We start from the raw sequence: 18,698 nt of genomic DNA on the forward strand, positions 1-18,698 counted from the left end.
AAAACTACATGACAGCGGTTGGAAGGAAGGGGAAGGGGAAGGCAGGGACTGGAGGAAGCAGCCTGTGTGCAGCTCCACTGATAAAGAGGTTCCAAATGGCACTAATGGTCCTTGTCAGGGTGCATTATGGAGGAAAAAGTCCTGTGCCCGCTCTACCATTAACAAGCCAATCTGGCCCTGCTCCCGGAGGATGGCAGCAGGGATCACTGCCCCAACTGGCCTCCTGAGGCCACTGCCATACAGAGGGATAGCACTTCTCAGCCTCCCCATCTCCCACAGCCTGCACAGGCTCAGGGGGTGTGTCTCCAGCACTCCGAGGCTCAGAGAAGGATCCCCACACACGGCTGAGCAAATTGTGCTCTGCCCCACGCCAAGAAGCACAGGGTTTCCACACAGGTGCAGATTCATGATGACAATTTTTGACAAATGGCAGTCAAGTGGCAGAGGGGTGCCTTTTTTTCTTCATTTGCACAAGGGCTCAGTGTGGGCAAGTGGAGGTCAGAGAGGTCACCAAGTGGGGGAAGAGTGGGGAACCCTGGATTCCTGACAGAAGCAGCCCTGAACTGCTTCCCTCAAACCTGCCCTTACCCTGGGGACCCCATATGGCCATCCCAGGCCCAGCGTGGCTTCACCCTTCCCTTTCTCTGGGTTGTACCCTGGGTCCAAACTCTGCTCTTTCCTGCTCCCAAAGACCTGCCCTCCTGGAGCATCCTGCTCTGGCTCTTGGTACCTACCAACTTGACCCTACACAACATCATTGTGGAAAGGGCACGACCTCTGAAGGCCAGGCTCTGCCACGTGGGCCAGTCATTTAGCCCTCTGAGCCTTGGATTTTTCACCTATAAAATGGGAATCATAACCGCTGCCATAGAGGGGTGCTGTTAAATGAGCTGATATACTTCAACCAGCATACAGTATGCGCATACTAAAGGTCACTTCACTGAAGTTTGCGCTCCTTTGGGGCAGGGATGCCTGGAATGTCTCTGGGTCCAGCATCATGTTGGAGCACAAGGGGGCACTCAGATATGGTGGGAATAACTGAAGAAGGGACTGTGTCTCAGGGATGCTCAGGGCCACTGGAGGACAAGGCCATCATTCAAGCCCCAGACTTATTCTCAGGCCAGGGGCCCAGGGAAGCAAGGGCAGGAACTCCCATGACACAAGCCTCCTCTCCTTCCTTTCAGCGCCATGGCAGCCGCCAGGGAGCAGGACAAAGGCTGAGCCAGGCATAGCTGACCTAGCCGGAGCCGCCCCCTCATGGGGTCAGCAACTCCTCAGCTCACCCAGGCTACAGCGGGAGTGTGCTGGAGGTGGCTGCATATGGGGCAGCCAGAAGAAGCCCAGCTTGGTCAGAAGAGAACCCTGGGTGTAGGTGAGTAGGATGCTGTAGCCCTGCTCCGAGGGACGAGGCTGAGGCCCAGTGGCTGTTAGAGAATCCCAGAGGCCCGACTCCCAGAGGCTGTGGCATTTAGTCCAAATCACTGGCTCACCTCCTCCCATTCTTGCCCTGACCCTCCAGGAGATGAGACCCTCCATCACGATCCTGACCACAGTGGACCAGTTTACAGAAGGCCACTGCTCCTCCACCCTGCCTCCTGCTGATAGTCACATCCTCTCCTCACCCCTCCCCATCTCTGTCCCTCCCACTCCTGAGGCCTCTGCATAATAATAAGCAAAAGGAGATTATCAGCAGCAAGGCTCACAGAGTCACCGAGCTCAACTGCAGTGGCAGACCCCAATCCAAGCAGGAAATGTGGGCTCTGTTGCCGGGGAGGGACAGCCCTTCCACTGCTGGCCGCCATTCACTACGGGCTCCTGCCTGCTCCGTACCACTGCCCCAGGCCAGGATGCCCACAGCTGCCCTGCTGCTGCTGGGGACACTATAGGAGATACAGCACCTCCCCCGAGTCCCCAAATAGAACCCAGAGCCTGAACTTTGTAGTCCGGACAGAGCCAGGACAGGAGCTGCCAAGGCCACCTTGGCAACATCACAGACTCTCAGAATCAAGACACTCAGAGCCAACGCTGTCCTGCTCAATGCTGTTCCCCTGCCCGTACCCTCCCCAGGCCAGAGGCACTCTCTCTGGGGATGGGGACTCAGCCTATTCCTGCTCCAGTAGCTCCAGGGACAGAGCTCCTTTGGGGGACAGCCTCATCATCTGACCAAAAGCTCTTACTTCTACGACTCCCAGCCTGACAGGGAAAGGGGACTTGGTAGCCAAGCAACACTGGGTTTGAATCCAGGATGGCCACTGCTGAGTGACCTTGGAGAAGATGTTCACCTTCTGTGAGCCTCAGCTTCCTGCTCGGGGAACTGGGACAGCAGCCATGGCGTGCTGTGCAGAGCTGTGAGGGCTCACTTGAGGCATTGGGCCCTGGCCAGGCAGGGGGATCATTTCCCTTCCCTCCTCCCTGCCCTGAGTGGAGCTGAAACCTGCCAGCTCCTGAGGGTCCCTGATACCACAGAGAACAAATCCAGCCAAAAGGGCAAGAAATCCTTGGGTCAAATGGCCAAGGCATGGGGGACTATAATGCAGAGCTGGGCTTTAGTCTGGGCCCTTCTCCCCACTGGCTGCGTGGCTGTGGGCCAAGCACTCAGCACCTCAGACCTCAGCTTCCTCCTCTGTTCACAGTGATGACATCACCACCACCTCACAGGAGGTGGCTGGGCCCAGCTATTACAGATGTAAGCCGCGCATCGCCAGATCCACCATCGTTCCTATAATTATCATTTGGCGTCTGACAGCCCTTTAATTATGTGAAGACAGTGATCGAGTCTTCTCCCTCCCCCTGCCTGAGCTCCACCAAAGTTTTCTCCTGCTGCTGAGGACAGCAAGCCTGATCACCTGCCCCCAGCAGGGGTGGGCGCCAGGGGCAGCCAGAGCAGGTCAGGCCAGCACTGAGGAAGGAAGAAGAGGCCCTAGCCGGTGGCCTGCGCCCTTGCCTGCAGAGGACAGAGCCCACAGGACCTCTTCACGGCACTGTGGGTTGGCATTCCCCATCTCTTCCTCCCTGAAGGTCTGCAAAAGCAGGTTATAAAATTGAGGAAACTGAGGCCCAGAGAGGGGAAGCAACTGGCCCAAGGTCACAAAGGGCAAATGTAATGGGTACAGCCAGAATTCACCCCCCCCCCCCCGGGTCTAGGTGCCTCCACCATCCCCAACTGTCTCAAAGCAACGAGGAGCAGCAGGCCATGTAATTATCCTTGTCTGGCCACAGAGGAAATAAGTTCAGAGGGTCAGGGCCTTGCCCAAGGTCACACTGCAAGTCACAGTCAGTGCCAGGGGGACCCTGGAATTTCAGAGTTTCAGAGTTAGACAAGATTTCAGGAGATTTCGTCATCTTGCCTCTTCCCCAAAAGGTCCAACTAAGAAATGAAAAAAACAGATCTGAAAGTAGAATAGCCTAGAAACACGGACACAGGATGAGTATGTCAGTAAATCAGTGCAGAAATGGCAGAGAATTCAGCAGACTGTGTTGGGACACATGAACCTGCACTTGGTGAAAAATCCTCGTTGACCCCTACCTCATGCCAAAGCTCAGTGTCCTGTTATCTCCTCCTACACTCTCCACTTACCCCAAATGCACGGAGCCCTCTCTGCACCAGCCTGATGGGCTTTGGCTACTTGGAGATAAATCAGGCCACCCTGAGCAACCTGCAGTGGTGACTGAGCAGAAAACAGGTGACTCCAATCCTGGGGATAAGTAAGAGTGGGAAAAGTAAGGCTGCTCAGGGGTGCAGAGGTCCCCTTTAATTCTTTTGGTACTGGGGACTGAATCCAGGAGTGTTCTACCATGAGTTACATCTCCAGTTCTTTAAATTTTTATTATTATTATTTCTTTTCCAATTTTGAGACAGGGTCTCACTAAGTTGCCCTGGCTGGCCTAGAACTTGTGGCCCTCCTGCCTCAGCCTCCTGAATCACTGGGATTATAGGCGTGCGATTCTGCTCCAGGCAAAAAATACACTTTAATCCATCTGGAATATATCTGGGTGTGAGGTAAGAGGCAGGGATCTAATTTTACTTTCGTCACATGGATGCTTCAGCTGTCCCTACACCACCATGACACTTGGGATAACAGCCATATCGGTTTCCCACAGAGTAAATTCGAGGAGGTCTTCAGATTGTGTCTAGGTTTCCGTCTCTGTCCTGAGGTCCTGCCCCTGCGAGCTGGCTCTGCCTGGTTCAGCTCCCTCTCCCTCTGCTGAGCCAGCCCCCAGGGCCTCCCCAGTGGTCCCAGCTCCCAGCAGTGCTGAGGGACTGGGAGATAGAGCTCATGGGGTGCCGACACCCAAATCTGCCCACATGCAGGCCAAATCTGGGGCACCCCGGCTCCTGCCACTGTCAGGCTATTTCACACTCACCAAATTCCAAATGCGGGAATGGACACAAGGGAAAGGCCTGGGAGATGCTGGCTGGGTAGGTGCTGGGAGCTCCTGGGAGGGGAAAAGGGCAGGCTCTGGCAGGACTGCCCTGGCCCTGACCCAGGAGATTTGGGGGAGGGGGCAGCCCAGGCAGGTTTGAGATATACTGCAGCATCAGGGCCAAGCTGGGAAAGGGATTATTAGAATCCCCACCCCCCAGCCAGCTCCTGGCAGCCTAAGAAGCTGGATTTATTTCCCAGGGCTACAGAATGCCAGGCAATTAGGCCTCTGTCTGCCCTGGCTTCTGCTGGGGGGCATTCAGAGCAACTCACCAAGCAGGAGCACGAAACCAGGCCCAGCCAGGAGCTCTGGTCCCTCCCCACCCATCCCTTGGGTGGCATCAGCCCCTGGGAGATATGCACAGGCATAGAAGAACCAGGAAGGGGCTTCAAGGGAGGACCCTCCAAAGAGCTTCAGAGGGTCCTGCCCAGGTCCAGGGTGGAGGCTGCAGCCCCTGTGACACCCACCCATTCTCCCTAAAGCACATTCACAGAGGGTCACCCACGAGCCGCTTCCCCTGGGTGTGGCGAAGCCATGACAGGTGCTGCCAGTACTGTTCTGAGAGGAGCTAAGTGGGATGTGGGGTTCCAAAGGCCAGTGAGAGCATGGCTTTATTGCAGCCACAAGCCCTCAGCTCCCAGTGAAGTATCAACTCCATTTTCTCCTCCTTATTGCAACCCTGCCACTGCTACCACCCCATTTCCGTGGGGGAGTAAAACCCAGAGCTCCTCCTTCACTCCTGCGGGGTCCCTTTCTCCACAGCACCAGAGAAGAGAATGACACCCCTCGAAAGTTTGTAGGGAGGGTGGGTCATCCCCAAGGTTGGAAGATGGTCTCTTCTTACCCAAGACCAAAGGCACAGCCATCAGTCATCTAATGGGACCCCCAGGGCATGGATTTGTACCACTGGATTTTAACCTGCAAGCAAGGTGAAGCCCAGGAGTGTCTAGCCCTTGCCTGGATGGGTCCCAGGTAGAGGCAGGGTGGAGATCAGGCTCATCTCCCTCGGCCAGCAGCACCTAGTTGCATCTGGCTGAATCCAACCACGTGCTAGAGCCCACCTTCAGATGGCTTCCCTGCCAAGCTGCCTGGGTTCCTGAGTGCATCCTCACCCCGGACACACCCACAGGGCTGGGAGCTGGTGGCCAGCTGGGAAACTCCTCTCCCTTCCCTCTTGACCACCTCTAGTGCCCAACCCCAGCTCTAAGGGTGACCCTGGAAGTTCTACCACTGAGCGGCAACCTCCATTACCAACCACAGCCAGGGGCCTGGGAAGCAGGTCAGGAGTGCATCGTGCACCTGTCCACACAGGTGTGCCTGCTTCCTCCAGATCTCCGACACCAGAGGACTCACGGGGCCTCTCCCACCCAAGATAGCAGCACAGCCCTGAGCAGCTTCTCGTTTGTTGTCATCCCATCGTCTGTCCTTCTTTCTAGTCATTCCCTGGGCAAACCAGGAGGGAGCAGGCCCAGGCCCTGCCCTCATAACAACCCCGCAGGACACAGAGAATCAGTCCTCAAGGCCAGCACAGGCCCAGGGTGCTGTGCGAGCCCAGGGGAGGGAGAAGGGAAGGAGGGGAGGGAGGGGAAGGAGAGCTGGCTTGATTTTGGTGGAGGGGTGGGGGGCATGTACCAGGAGTCAAGAGGCCCAGAGGAGACAGGAGCGCATTCCAGGCCGTGGGAGGGGCAGGCACCAAGACATGGCACTGTTATCTGGGAACAGGAAAAGGCTGGTGGCTGGGTGGAGGGGTGGGAGGATGTGGGGTGGACTCCTCTGCAGGGCAGGAGGGGCCCCTCACAGCCCACCATGGGGGGGGCACGGGCGGGGGAGGGTCACTTCCACTCATTGGCAGCCCCCCTCCAAGGCACAGCATGGGAGGAAACTCTGGAAATGGCTGCAATGGGGGGCTGGGGGGATGGGAGTCATGCTCAGAGGTCTCCTTCTCTCAATCTCTTGATCACACCGTCTATGGGACTCTGGGTCCCTCCCCTTGCCTATTCCCTCAAGCACCCTCCCCAGGCCCCAGCCCACTCTCACTCATTGGCCCTAGCAGCACCCTCCAGGTTCATGCACAGTGGTCCTCAGTGCCCTGCTAGGCTGAAGTACAGGGTGCTCGGCACGGCCCCGGACACACCCCACTCTGGTGAGGGGGGCTCACTAAGCCGCAGCTCAGCCAACTCTCCTGGGTTCACCAATGGTCACCTGGGTGGTCTGGCTGTGTCAGCTCACGTCTGCTCCCTGACAGTCTGAGGGCCCCAGGAGGGAGGGGGAACCAGGTCTGATGCACCTATCAGACTCCTGAGCAGGTACCAGCTCTGTTCATTGACTAAGTGACCAGCGCATCCCAGACAAACCTATTTGTTGTGGAATAGGGCAGGGGACACAGGCCAGGGGTCTAAGCAGAGGTTAGCGCAGGCTGTGCCTTTCATCCTGCAGCCCTGTCTGTAAGATGGAAGGGATCAATTAAGGTCATAACAGCCATCAAAGGGCACATGTACTGTTGAGGTGCAAGAGAGCTGACAACTGTAATCTGTTCTTTCAGAGTCTCTGGCTGGGAAGTTCCTTCAGATATCTGACCTATATCCCTGCCACTGCAGGGAAGCTGGTTTTGCCACTGTGCTGACTCCCGCAGACACAGTCTTCAGGGGGCCCAGTGGGGACAGCCTGAGAACAGTCTTCTGTCCTATCACGTCCCTAATTGGTAGTATTAGAGTAATGAGTCACAGACAACAACCAATTAATTATCCTCAGTTATAAAAAGCTTCGCTTCCCCTTCCTGGCTGTCAGTGAGCCGGCCTCCTGCTGCCAAGGCTGCTCCATGCTCTCTGCGCAGGGGGCAGGAGAGGAGGTCACTTCACCTCTGAGGTCCCCCATTTCCTGTTTCTGTATTTGTCCAGTGTGTGTCCTGGGAAGGGGAAGCATGAGCAGAGCTTGAGGAGGAGGGACAGCGGGGCCTGGGGCGGGCGGGAAGGATGCAGAGGACTCCACCCCGGCTCCACAGGGCACCCCTGCAGGACGCAGGCAATGCCGAGGGTCCCAGCCTGGCAGCAGAGGACACTCCCGCATGTCCCAGGCTCCTCAGGCAACTCCTACGCTCCCCTGCTATTCTCCATCCTCTTTATTTGGGGTGGCCGGTGGGGGAAACCGGGGATTGAACTCAGGAGCACTCAGCCACTGAGTGACATCCCCAGCCCTATTTCGTATTTTATTTTTTAGGGACAGGGTCTCACTGAGTTGTTTAGGGCCTGGCGTTGCTGAGGCTGGCTTTGAACTTACAATCCTCCTGCCTCAGCCTCCCAAGCTGCTGGGATTACAGGGGTGCACCACTGCCCAGCTCCCCCTGTCCTCTACTTCCCTTGAGCCTTCACTCAGATACACATCCTCAAGGCACTGGGCTCCCCAGGAGGGGAAGGTGCATGGTGTTCGTGGAGGCTCTTCTCCTCAGGCAGTTCTCCTCTCCCTTCCCAGCACTTCCCAGGTCGCAGAGGCCTCTATACGTTCAGCAAAATTGACGGAGCCCCTACTCTGCACCTCCTGTCACTGTGCCAGCCTGGCCTAGGCTTCCTGTGGCTCCTTCAGCCTTGGCCCTGTCCCTGGAGCCCCAGCGCCTGCCCCACTCCAGCTCCCACGAGCAGCCTCGAGCCCCTTCCTCTACCCAGAACCCTGTGCCAGCCACATCCAAGACCCACCATGTTCTGACTCCACATAGGCTGGCCTGGGCCTCCAAGGGGCACACCATGTCCTGGGAGGGCACCTCCCTCCAGGACTGCGCTGGTGGCCAAGGGGTTTGGAGCTCAGCTGTCCTCTGCCTCCGGGTTGCCCCGGCTGTCTTTCAGCCCCCATCCCCATAGCTGTCGGATCAACCCCCCGGGGCCAGTGCTGGGCTCTTCCTGGCAGTGGGGCTGGGGGACTCTGGTCCAGTCATTCCCTCCCTGGCTTGTTTCACAGGCCTGCTGAGAGGAACAGAGACGGTGTGTGTCAGCACAGCGCTGCCCCAGAGCCAGTCACTCCCCATCCCTAATCTCCCATTGCTGGCCATGAGCAGGGTGTTGTCACCTCTAGTTCCCAGGTGAGGCAGCTCATGGGGGGAAGGCTTCCTAGGCTGGGGCCTGGAGGGGGGCCGGGGGCTCGGGTCCCAGGACTGCAGGGGCCTGCTGTGAGCCCTGAATAGGCCTCAGCCTCTCTGTTGCCTTGGTCTGGCTACGTTGTCTTCTCTGTCCTGGGAATGGGGACATGGGCAAGGAACCTGGCCTGGTGGCTACTCTGGTGGTCCCTGCTTTTCATGGATTGGGAGTTACGAACCCAGACTCCTGTCTCAGTGTCCCTTGCCAGCATAGGCAGAAGAGGGCAGACAAGATAGCCTGACCTCTGCCTCCAGACAGCTCGCTGACTTGGCCTCCGACCTGGGCGGCAGCCTGCCTAGGCACTGAGGCTTGCCTGGGGCTGCCTGAATTACCAGGCTGGCTTCTTTGTTCAGACAAGCAGGAGGGAGGAGGAGAGCTGTTCTCCAGGCAGCAAAGCTTTTAGATAAACACCACACAGGAACTGGGTTCCTTCAGAGAAGAAACCAGATCCACCCGCTGATAGCGCCCCGGAGACAGGAGCGAGGGGTCTAGCCTGGGAAGCCTGGCACTGAGGGGGCCTTCTTTATCTGGCTCAGCACCTGCTGCCAGATCTAGCAGGCCAGGGGCTCAGGTGACTGGGCCCTGGTGCCAGACCCCGGCCCTGGCAGCTCCCAGGCTCCGGAATGGCTGGGCCCACCTCCTCAGTCTCCTGCCACTGCCCACTTCTAGACCTGCCAGGACTCGAAGCTGGGAACTTTTTCTCTTGGGGTGACTTTGCCTCTGTAGACCCTTCCTTCCCAGACCTTGGGAGCAGCCCAGTCCCCATGCCATCAGAGGAAAGTTAACAACTAGCCACATCAGGACAGCTGAGCACCTGCCGGCCTACCTGGACAGGTGGGTTGAGGAATTACTACAAGCCCAATTCACAGAGGAAGAAACAAACCCAGAAAGGTCATTGACCTGTCCAGAGCCCCCCAGGAGAGAGACAGCGAACGCCCCATCTCCCTGGGTCCTGGGCTGGCTGGGTCCCTCTCGTGGCGTCCCAGGGTGGCTCACCGGTGTGGTGTCATCATGAGAGCGCTGGTAGCGCTTCCAGCGGCAGCCGTAGATGCCGGTGAGGCAGGAGAGGCACAGCTGGGGCTCGTAGTACTGCAGCGGCTGGTGTCTCACCATGCTCGTGCCCACCGCCCTGGCGCCCAGCCCTCAAGCACCCATGGAGGCTCCGGAGGTCCTGCGGGAGGAAGCACAGGGCTGTGAGGCCGGGCCGAGGAGATGGGCTCAACACTGGAAGCGTCATCGTAGCCGAGGGGTGCTGGGGGGCAGCCTCTGGTCAAGCCCTGAAGTGGGTCCTGTCTGCCTGGAGTCAGGTCCCCAAATCTGTCCCTGCCATCTACTCACGACCTCCTCCTGCCTCCTCCTTCTCCTGCCGACCCCTCCCGTGTCCTGCGCCCTTGCCCAGCATGCTGCTCTTTCCTCTGCCTGGGAGGCTCTGCCCTTAGAAACCTGCAAACTCGCGTGGCTTCCTCTTTCCCTTCCTCTCTTCAGGTTTTGGTCAAATGTCTTCTTTCAATGAGACTTCCCCAGATGACTTACTACAGAACTGGAATCTCTTCCTGCATTCCCTAAGCTCCCTCCCACATTCTCAGTTTTACTTTCTCAATCATTTTTTTTTTTTTTTGTACCAGGGATTGAATTCAGGGCTGCTTTACCACTGAGCCCCGTACTAGCCCTCTATACTTTTTAAATTTTAAAACACTAAGTTGCTTAGGGCCTGGCTAACTTGCTGAGGCTAGCCTCAAACTTACAATTCTCCTGCAACAGCCTCCCCCATAGGGCTGGGGTGACAGACGTGCACCACCACACCCAGAGCAACCATATTCTTAAATCTCCTTGCTTATTTTGTTTCTTATGTGCCTACCCCATTATAAGTTTCACGAAGGCAGGATTTGTGTCTATTTTATTCCCTGCTCTAGCCCCTGTAACTGGATCTGTGCCTAGCAATAGTAGACTTTCAAAATAAACACTCTCAAATACATTATCATAACAGCTGACATGCACTGAGCACTAAAATACAGCAGGCCCTGTGTACATCCACTGTTCCACCTGGTTGTCACAATAAGCTGAAGTGGCAGGTAGTGTCCTAAACCCATTTGACAGTTGAACAGATGAGGCTCAGAGAGAAAAAGGGGAATGCCTGGCCTGCAGTAACACCTGGGTATGGTGGATGTAGGAATCTGCTCTAGTGCCCCAAGGTGTTCATTCTCCAGGCCTCCGAGCTACAGCTAGCCCTCATCACTGTTTCTTTAGTGAGATAGAATTCACATGCTGTAAGAGCCACCCTTTCACATTGTACAAGTCTGTGTTGGTCACCTTCAATTTTTCCTATAGTCACAAAATTGTGCAACCATCCCACCACCCAATTCCACTTCCTTCATCGCCATCAAGCCGCATACCTATTAGTAGTCAGGTCCCCCTACTTACCCCAGCTCACCTCTGGACCCTGCAACTACTTTGTCTCCATGAACTTGCCTATTCTAGAGACTTCAGACAGATTCATGTAACATGTGACCTTTCATGTGTGGCTCACTTCGTGTGATGTTTTCAAGGTTCATCCAGGTTGTAGCATGGGTCACAACGTCATTCCTTTTTATGGCTGAATAATATTCAAGTGTATGGATATTCCAAATTTTGTTATTCTTTTTTAATATTTATTTTTTGTTGTAGTTGGACACAATACCTTTATTTCACTTACTTATTTTTAGGTGGTGCTGAGGATCGAACCCAGGGTCCCGCATGTGCGAGGCGAGCGCTCTATCTCTGAGCCCCAACCCCAGCCCACATTTTGTTATTCTTTTTTAATCAGTAGATGGACAACTTGGTTTGTCACTGCTTTTTGGTTGCTATAAATAACACTGCCATGAATGTGGTTTTGTGTAGATATATGTTCTCATTTCTCTTTAGAAATAGATTAGGGATAGATTAGCTGGGTCCTGGGTCAGATGATAAATCTTAGGTTTAACTTTTTTTTTCTTTTTTTTTGTACTGGGGATTGAACTCCAGGGTGTTTTACCTCTGAGCTACATCCCCAGTGCTTTTTTTAAAAATTTGATATATAATTTAAGTTGCTGAGGCTGGCCTTAAACTGAAAATCCTCCTGACTGAGCCTCCTGAGTCACTGGAATTATAGGCGTGCATCTGTGGGCCTGGCTTACATTTAACATTTTGAGGAAGTGCCAAACTACTCTTCATAGTGGCACCACCAGTTTATGTTCCCAAAATATTATCATTGCCATCCTCATTTTACAGATGAGAAATCTGAAGCACAGAAAGATTTAGCTACTTACCAAAGGTCACACAGCAGAGCCCAGAACTCACACCCAGGCAGTCTGGCTACAAGGGCCTTTCATTAAGCCTAGGGCTAGCAAACTAACCCAGAGGCCACCAAACCCCACCTGCTGCCTTGTTTTATACAGCTCAAAAGCTAAGAATGTTTTATTTTTAATTATTTTTAAAATATTGTTTTAGTTGTAGGTAGACACAGTATCTTTATTCATTTATTTTTATGTGGTGCTGAGGATCCAACCCAGTGTCTCACACCTGCTAGGCTCCACTACTGAGCCATATCCCCAGCCCCCTAAGAATGGTTTTCACATTTTTAAATAGTTGGGGAACAAAATCAAAACAAGAATATCTTGTGAGACATGAAAATTAGATGAAAGTCAAATTTCAGTGTCCATAAATAAAGCTTTATTGGACACAGCCACACTCAGTCATTTATGGATTATTGTCTGTGGCTGCTTTAACTATAACTGCAGAGTTAAGTTGTTGCCACAGAGACCATATGGCCGGCAAAGCCCAAAATACTCACTGTCTGGCCCTTTGGAGGGAACAGGCAGACTCCTGCACCAGGCTCCACTGCTTCTGGGCCAGCATTGTAAGTGCCACAGGCGGCAGGCACGTGGTGGGGGAAAGAGGGGCTGTGGGCACTTGCCGTGTGCAGGAAGGGTCAGGGCCTGCTTCCTGAGGAAGGGCTGAGCTGAGGCCGTAAGAAGAGCTCCTAAGATGCCTGTCTATAAGTGCCTGCTCCCAGGTGCCCCTTGGGGAACACTGGGCTTTGGGCTTACTCACTACTTCTTCCTCTGGGCCTCGCCAGGGCCTCTGCCTATCTCCTCCTCCCACCCCCAACCCCACCACCAATGCTAACCTCAACCTAGGGATTACAGCCTCCGGTCCCCAGGGGAAGATGCATTAGAGCTTTTGCTGGGAATACTGAACGACCATGAGCCTCTTAATTGCTGGGAATTGTCTGATGCAGCCTCTGTCCCAGGGGCTCTTGGAGAGGCATGTGGAATATGGTGCTGCTGAAGGGACTTCCCTGAGCCCAGGGCCTGGGGGGCAGCATGGTGTAGGGATGACTGCCTTTGCCTTGGCTTTGTTGGAGAAACACATAGGGGTAGGCAGAAAGGTGTCTGAGTAGCACAGCAGTGACCAAAGCTCAGCAAGTGGGTGTTCTGGGAGCAGGAACCCACAGCCATGTCCCCAGTCCTTTCCCAGCATCCTTGACCATGGGCCTGATGCCCACAGGTCCTCTGCTGCCCCTTCCCAGTCACCTCCTTACAACCCACCTGGGAATGGAAATTCCGCTTCAATCTGGAAAAGCGGAAAGTGGAACAGCACACATCTCGCCTTGGCCCAGGGCTCAGCGGATGACTGCTGGGGTGACTCTTCTCTCTCCCGAGTGGGTGTGCATCCTGCCATGCTGGTGGGACTCCCCTGGGAGGCAGACCTCCCCTCTTTCCTCTGTGTGTTCTCCCAGCAGGGACAGCTCGTGCACTCCCACAGCTGCAGTTATCATACCCTGCCAAGGTCACCCAGTCTCCGCCTCTGATGGAGATGGCCAGTGGCTGTTTGCGAGAGTGACACCCAGGCTCCTGCAGACCCACTCTGTGCGGTGACCTCCTTGCCATCCCCAGCCGGCTTCTCACACCCCTCCGGGCCCTCTTCTCACCATCCTCAGCCACTCCTCTGGTTCAGGCCTCTTCTTTACCCTGGTGTCCCTGGAGTGGGCCCTGTCCCTCCATTAGGACCTTCCTGCTGAAACCAGAGTGAACTTTTTCACCAGCTACGTGACCAGGATCTGGCCCCTGCCGCTCCTCCTGCCTGGCCTCTCCAGAGCTTTCAGTCCCTTGTCTAGTTACCTCTTCCTGATCCTTTGAATCTCAGCTCAGATGTCTCTTCCTCTGGGGAACCTCTCCTGAGCCCCAGCTTGGTGAGAGCCTTCCCATAGCCCTGCATATCCCCCCACTCTTACCCGGGCACACCACATATACACCATTGACACGCCTGTCTCCTCCATGGGATGGCCTGGTTATCCCCACGTCCCCAGTGACTGGCACAGGGCCGTGAGAAGAGAAGACACTAAGGGCTGGATTCTGCTTCAGGGGGGACCCAGAAATTCTGCTCACAGATGTGCAGTTCAGACACTGGGCAGCAGACACTCAAACAAGCTCTCGAGTCAGCACGCTTCCCACCCGTCCCCAGCCATCAACACACCTCCCCTTCCTGCCAGGCTAATGACAATCCTTAGCATCAACAGATCTCTCAAAGCCACCTCCCAGGACTGCTGATACCAGCCAAGTTCCTGAGAAATCCCTTGCCAATAGCTCCTGCTGGCTGTGGGACAAAAGAAAGCCCCTCCCCAGCACAAAGTCCTGTTTTCTGTCTGAATTTCTGGCCCCTGCCCTGAACTTCCGTGGTCTCCTGTTTGCACAGGGAAAGACCTTCCCAGAGTCACACCTGAGAGGCAGCCAATGCCCACATGCAGCCGAAGCAGGATGTTGAGGCTGAGCCCCCACGTCCAGGGTCCTCTGCCATCCCAACATCCCAGAATGTGCCTGACCTTTATCCCAGCTCCGCCAGGCTGTGAGGCCCTTACTTTCCCAGACCCTGTTGCCTGCTGTTTATCCTGAGAGCAGACAGAGTTTCAGGCCAGGTGTGAGGGCCTGGGTTCTACCTGGTCTCCCTCAGACAGGCCACCAGCTCTCTCTGAGCCTTGGGCGGGGCATGTGGAAGTGCCTGAGTCTGCAATCAAACCTGATGAATCTGAACAACTTGAAGGAATCTTAAAAACATTATGCTAAGTGAAGGATGCTAGTTATAAAGGGCTAAAATTATACGATTCCAGAAAAGTCCAGAATAGGCAAATATAGACAGAAAGTAGACTAGTGAAAGCCAGGGCTGGGATTGTGAGGAGGAACGGGGGTGGGGAGACTGATAACGGGTGTATGGAGTTTCTTTTTACAGTGATGGAAATGTTCTGCAATTAGATAGTGGGGACAGCTGTAGGACTCTTTGAATACATGAAAACCCACTGAATTGTGTACTTCAAGAGTGAGTTGTATGGTGTGTGGATTTTATCTGGGTAAAACTGTTCAAGTGCTCAGATCTGGAAGTCACCAGAAGACTATCTGCTCTAGTGTGAAGGTGCTGCAAGGTTGATGGCCGCTGTACCAGAAAGGACGATGGCCTGGGGTCCTTGACTACAGCTGGGCCCCCTTCATTCCTACCCTGGCTGGTGCCTCCAGGAATTGCTCTGTTCCCTTCCAAGGAAATCTTCTGCTTAAATTACTCTGAATTATTTCTGTTGTTTGCAACCCAAACACTCAACTGGTACAAGGACATTCACTGTGTTCCCCGTTCTTAGCAGATTTTAAGCACTCAATAAAAGTGTTCCCAAAATGGTAGACCCAGCATCCGCACAGTGGCATTACTGCCAATCACAGTGATTGCAGCTTGCTGTGCTGTCGCTCGCTCGTGGGGAGTATGGTGGGGACCTGGAGGACTGGGGACTTGCTGGGCATCAAGCTGGTGCATATTACCTTCAGATGACAACCTTTCCGAGTGCAGGACTGTGGCCCTGTCCTACAGATCAAAAATAAGGGCTTGTGCGAATAGATGACTCAGCTGTGGCCCATCCACACAATGCAGTGTTATTCCAGGATAAAAAGAAATGAGCTCTCAAATCCCAAAAAGACCCAGAGGAAATTCGGAAGCATATTGCTAAGTGACAGAAGCCAATCTGTAAAGGCCACATACTGTGTGATTCTAACTATGTGACATTCTAGAAAAGGCAACGCCACAAAGGCAGCAAGATCAGGGGTTGCCAGGGGCTCAGGGGGAGGGAGGGAGAAGTAGGTTGAACTGGGGGTTTTAGGGCAGTTAAGCTATTCTGTATGACCCAGAATAGGTGTCCTTACACATGTGTCAAACCCCATGGAATGTGCAACACGGAAGTGAGCCCTAGTCTAAACTATGGACTTGGGCTAGTAATGACATAACAGTATCAACTGAAGCAAATGTACCACATGGATACAAAATGTGAAAACACCTTCTCGGTCTATTCCCTAAAGACCTAAAAAGAGCATGCTACAGGGACACTGCTACATCGATGTTCATAGCAGCACAATTCACAATAGCTAGACTGTGGAACCAACCTAGATGCCCTTCAATAGACGAATGGATAAAAAAAATGTGGCATTTATACACAATGGAGTATTACTCTGCATTAAAAAATGACAAAATCATAGAATTTACAGGGAAATGGATGGCACTAGAGCAGATTATGCTAAGTGAAGCTAGCCAATCCCTAAAAAACAAATGCCAAATGTCTTCTTTGATATAAGGAGAGTAACTAAGAACAGAGTAGGGAGGAAGAGCATGAGAAGAAGATTAACATTAAACAGGGATGAGAGGTGGGAGGGAAAGGGAGAGAGAAGGGAAAATGCATGGAAATGGAAGGAGACCCTCAGAGTTATACAAAAGTACATACAAGAGGAAGTGAGGGGAAGGGGAAAAATAATATAAGGGGGACAAACGAATGTCAGTAGAGGGAGCAGAGAGAGAAGAGGGGAGGGGAGGGGAGGGGAGGGGAGGGGAGGGGGGATAGTAGAGGATAGGAAAGGCAGCAGAACACAACAGACACTAGTATGGCAATATGTAAATCAATGGATGTGTAACTGATGTGATTCTGCAATCTGTATATGGGGTAAAAATGGGAGCTCATAACCCACTTGAATCAAATTGTGAAATATGATATATCAAGAACTATGTAATGTTTTGAACAGCCAACAATAAAAAATTAAAAAAAAAAAAAAAAAAAAACAAAATGTGAAAACAGAGGAGAGTCGGGGGAGGGGAAGAGGGTACTTGGGAACTCTGTATTTCCCAGTGAACTTTTCTATAAAACAAAAAGTCTATTAATTAATCTCTCTCTCTCTCATACACACACACACACATACACACCACACATATATATAACACACACACACAAACACGCACACATGTGTATGTGCAAAAAGTGATTTGCCTGAGGCCAAAGGGCTAATCATGGAGAAGGGAAGATTTGAACCCAGGGCCGGTGACTCTGAAGGGCAGACTTCTCATGGCACCAGCAGAGGGAGGTCTACCCACATTTCCATCCCCTTCCGCATCTGCCAGCTGCAGCATCTGTGGAACAGTGGACTGCGCTTCAGAGGGCAGAGCTTAGTGTTTTGGTTGGCAGCGGGGACGTTCAGGCAGGGAGTGAGGCCAGGAACCCAGGAGGAAAGAGGAAAACCCCTGAGGGGTGCCAGGGCTGGGGGAGGTGGAGGCCTGACCTTCTCCTGCAGCCTGCCAGGGCCCCAGGGGGAGGAGGGGAGCAAGCAAAGGAAATCCTCCCTCCTCCCTGGCCTTGGCTCCCCTCCCTGGGGCCTCAACCCCAGCCCAGCCCCAGGCCTAAAGGTCTGAGGCTGAGCTCAGTCCCCACAGGCTGGGTTGACCTGCAGGCTGGGTGACCCCCCCAAAGCCTCAGGTCTTTGCTGTCCCACCCTTATATGGGGACCTTGAACACCTCCAGAGATCTCCAAGGGCCTTTCTAGCATGGCTTCTAAAACCCATTAGCCACCTGCTCTCTCCACATCCCCAAGAACAAGGCCGAGGTGAAAGTGTTCAAGGATAGAAGGACATGTCCCACAGTCCTTCCTGCTCCAGCTGGGGAAGGGCCCTCTCTGCTCCTAGGGCAAAATCACTGGGAGTCCTGGCAGTGAATTGTCCTCCTGGGGATTGGTTTAAAGCTTAATGAGGGTGCACAGCAAGGTTAGCTGCCTGCTCAGTATGCCCCCCCCAGGGCCTCTGCCATCTTTGGTAGTGACCAAGGGGTCCTGGATAAACATACTCAGTAATGACCCAAACTTCACCTAGAACAACCCCCGGTGCCACAGGGTCAGGGCCACAGAGGCTTCTTCACACAGAGCTTGGGGAGCATGGCTAGGACCCCTGTGTGGTCCTCGTCGCTGATCATCCAACCCTTGTTCCCACCCAGTGTGCCAGTGGGAGCCCCTCTGCCTGTCCTCAACCCCCACCTCAAGGCAGGGAGCCCCTCTCCTGGAAGCCTTCCCTGATGGGCCAGGTCTCCTCTGGACCCCAGAACTCTGAGTGTCCTTGGGTTGCAGTACTGGCCTCTACGTGGAGACTGCTGGAGAGGGTGGGATCTAAGCAGAACTCAGAAGGAAGGAAGGACACTTCAGGTGCAGGGACAGTACAGAGTAAGCCTGAAAGGCCAAGAGGGAGTGATCGGGGCTCCTAGAGCAGGATCCCTAGCTCTGGCCAGCAAGTTAGGCCCCGGCTGGGCTCCATGCAGCGGTGCTGGTAGGCCCTGCTGCCCTCCAGGGACCCAGGACAGCAAGACACTCCCCAAACAGTTCACCAACCAGGCCATTTTCCAAAACACAAACACAAACCTCCAAAACAAATCTTTGGCCCCAGTGCCAGGGCTGGAGGTTGGGGGACAGCACTGATTCTGGGACTCCCCTTTCCCTGGGGTTGATAAAAAGTCCACCCAGAGAACTATGGGGCTAACCAATCCCAAGCCCACACTACTGCTCTCCAGCCTTCTGTAGTTAGCTCTTTGGCCACACTTAGAAATTTCATATGTTCCTAGTGCCGGCATCGTTTGATGGCTCTAATCAAGACATCTAGGCTGTCACCATCTCACTGCGTGACCTTAGGTAAGTTCCTTCACGACTCTGTGCCTCAGAGAAAACTGTAGATTCTAATGAATTTGGCAGAGAAGGTGGCCAGACCTAGGATAGGAAGAGAGTCTAAGTACCCAAAGCAGCTGCAGTGAGGTGGGGGTGGGGGGCTGGAGGAGGAGTGAAGGAGGATTGGGGCTAA

At 54.0% G+C, this 18,698-nt stretch overlaps 1 protein-coding gene across 3 annotated transcripts in view; it reads right to left on the minus strand.

Moving 5' to 3' along the window:
• Window positions 1-18,698, minus strand: part of Gdpd5 (glycerophosphodiester phosphodiesterase domain containing 5) — an 81,328-nt gene that overhangs the window by 29,455 nt on the left and 33,175 nt on the right. For all 3 annotated transcript variants that reach the window (XM_058578546.1, XM_058578547.1, XM_046441997.2), the window contains one exon: window positions 9,546-9,720. In XM_058578546.1, the coding sequence (XP_058434529.1) occupies window positions 9,546-9,662 (117 nt within the window). In that variant the 5' untranslated portion in view covers window positions 9,663-9,720. The remainder of the gene's footprint in view (window positions 1-9,545; window positions 9,721-18,698) is intronic.

The sequence above is a fragment of the Marmota monax genome, unplaced genomic scaffold (genome assembly GCF_021218885.2).
Source record: "Marmota monax isolate L192 unplaced genomic scaffold, Marmota_monax_Labrador192_F-V1.1 WCK01_AAM20220418_F8-fsc00068, whole genome shotgun sequence".
In the NCBI taxonomy this organism is placed as follows: Eukaryota; Metazoa; Chordata; class Mammalia; order Rodentia; family Sciuridae; genus Marmota; species Marmota monax.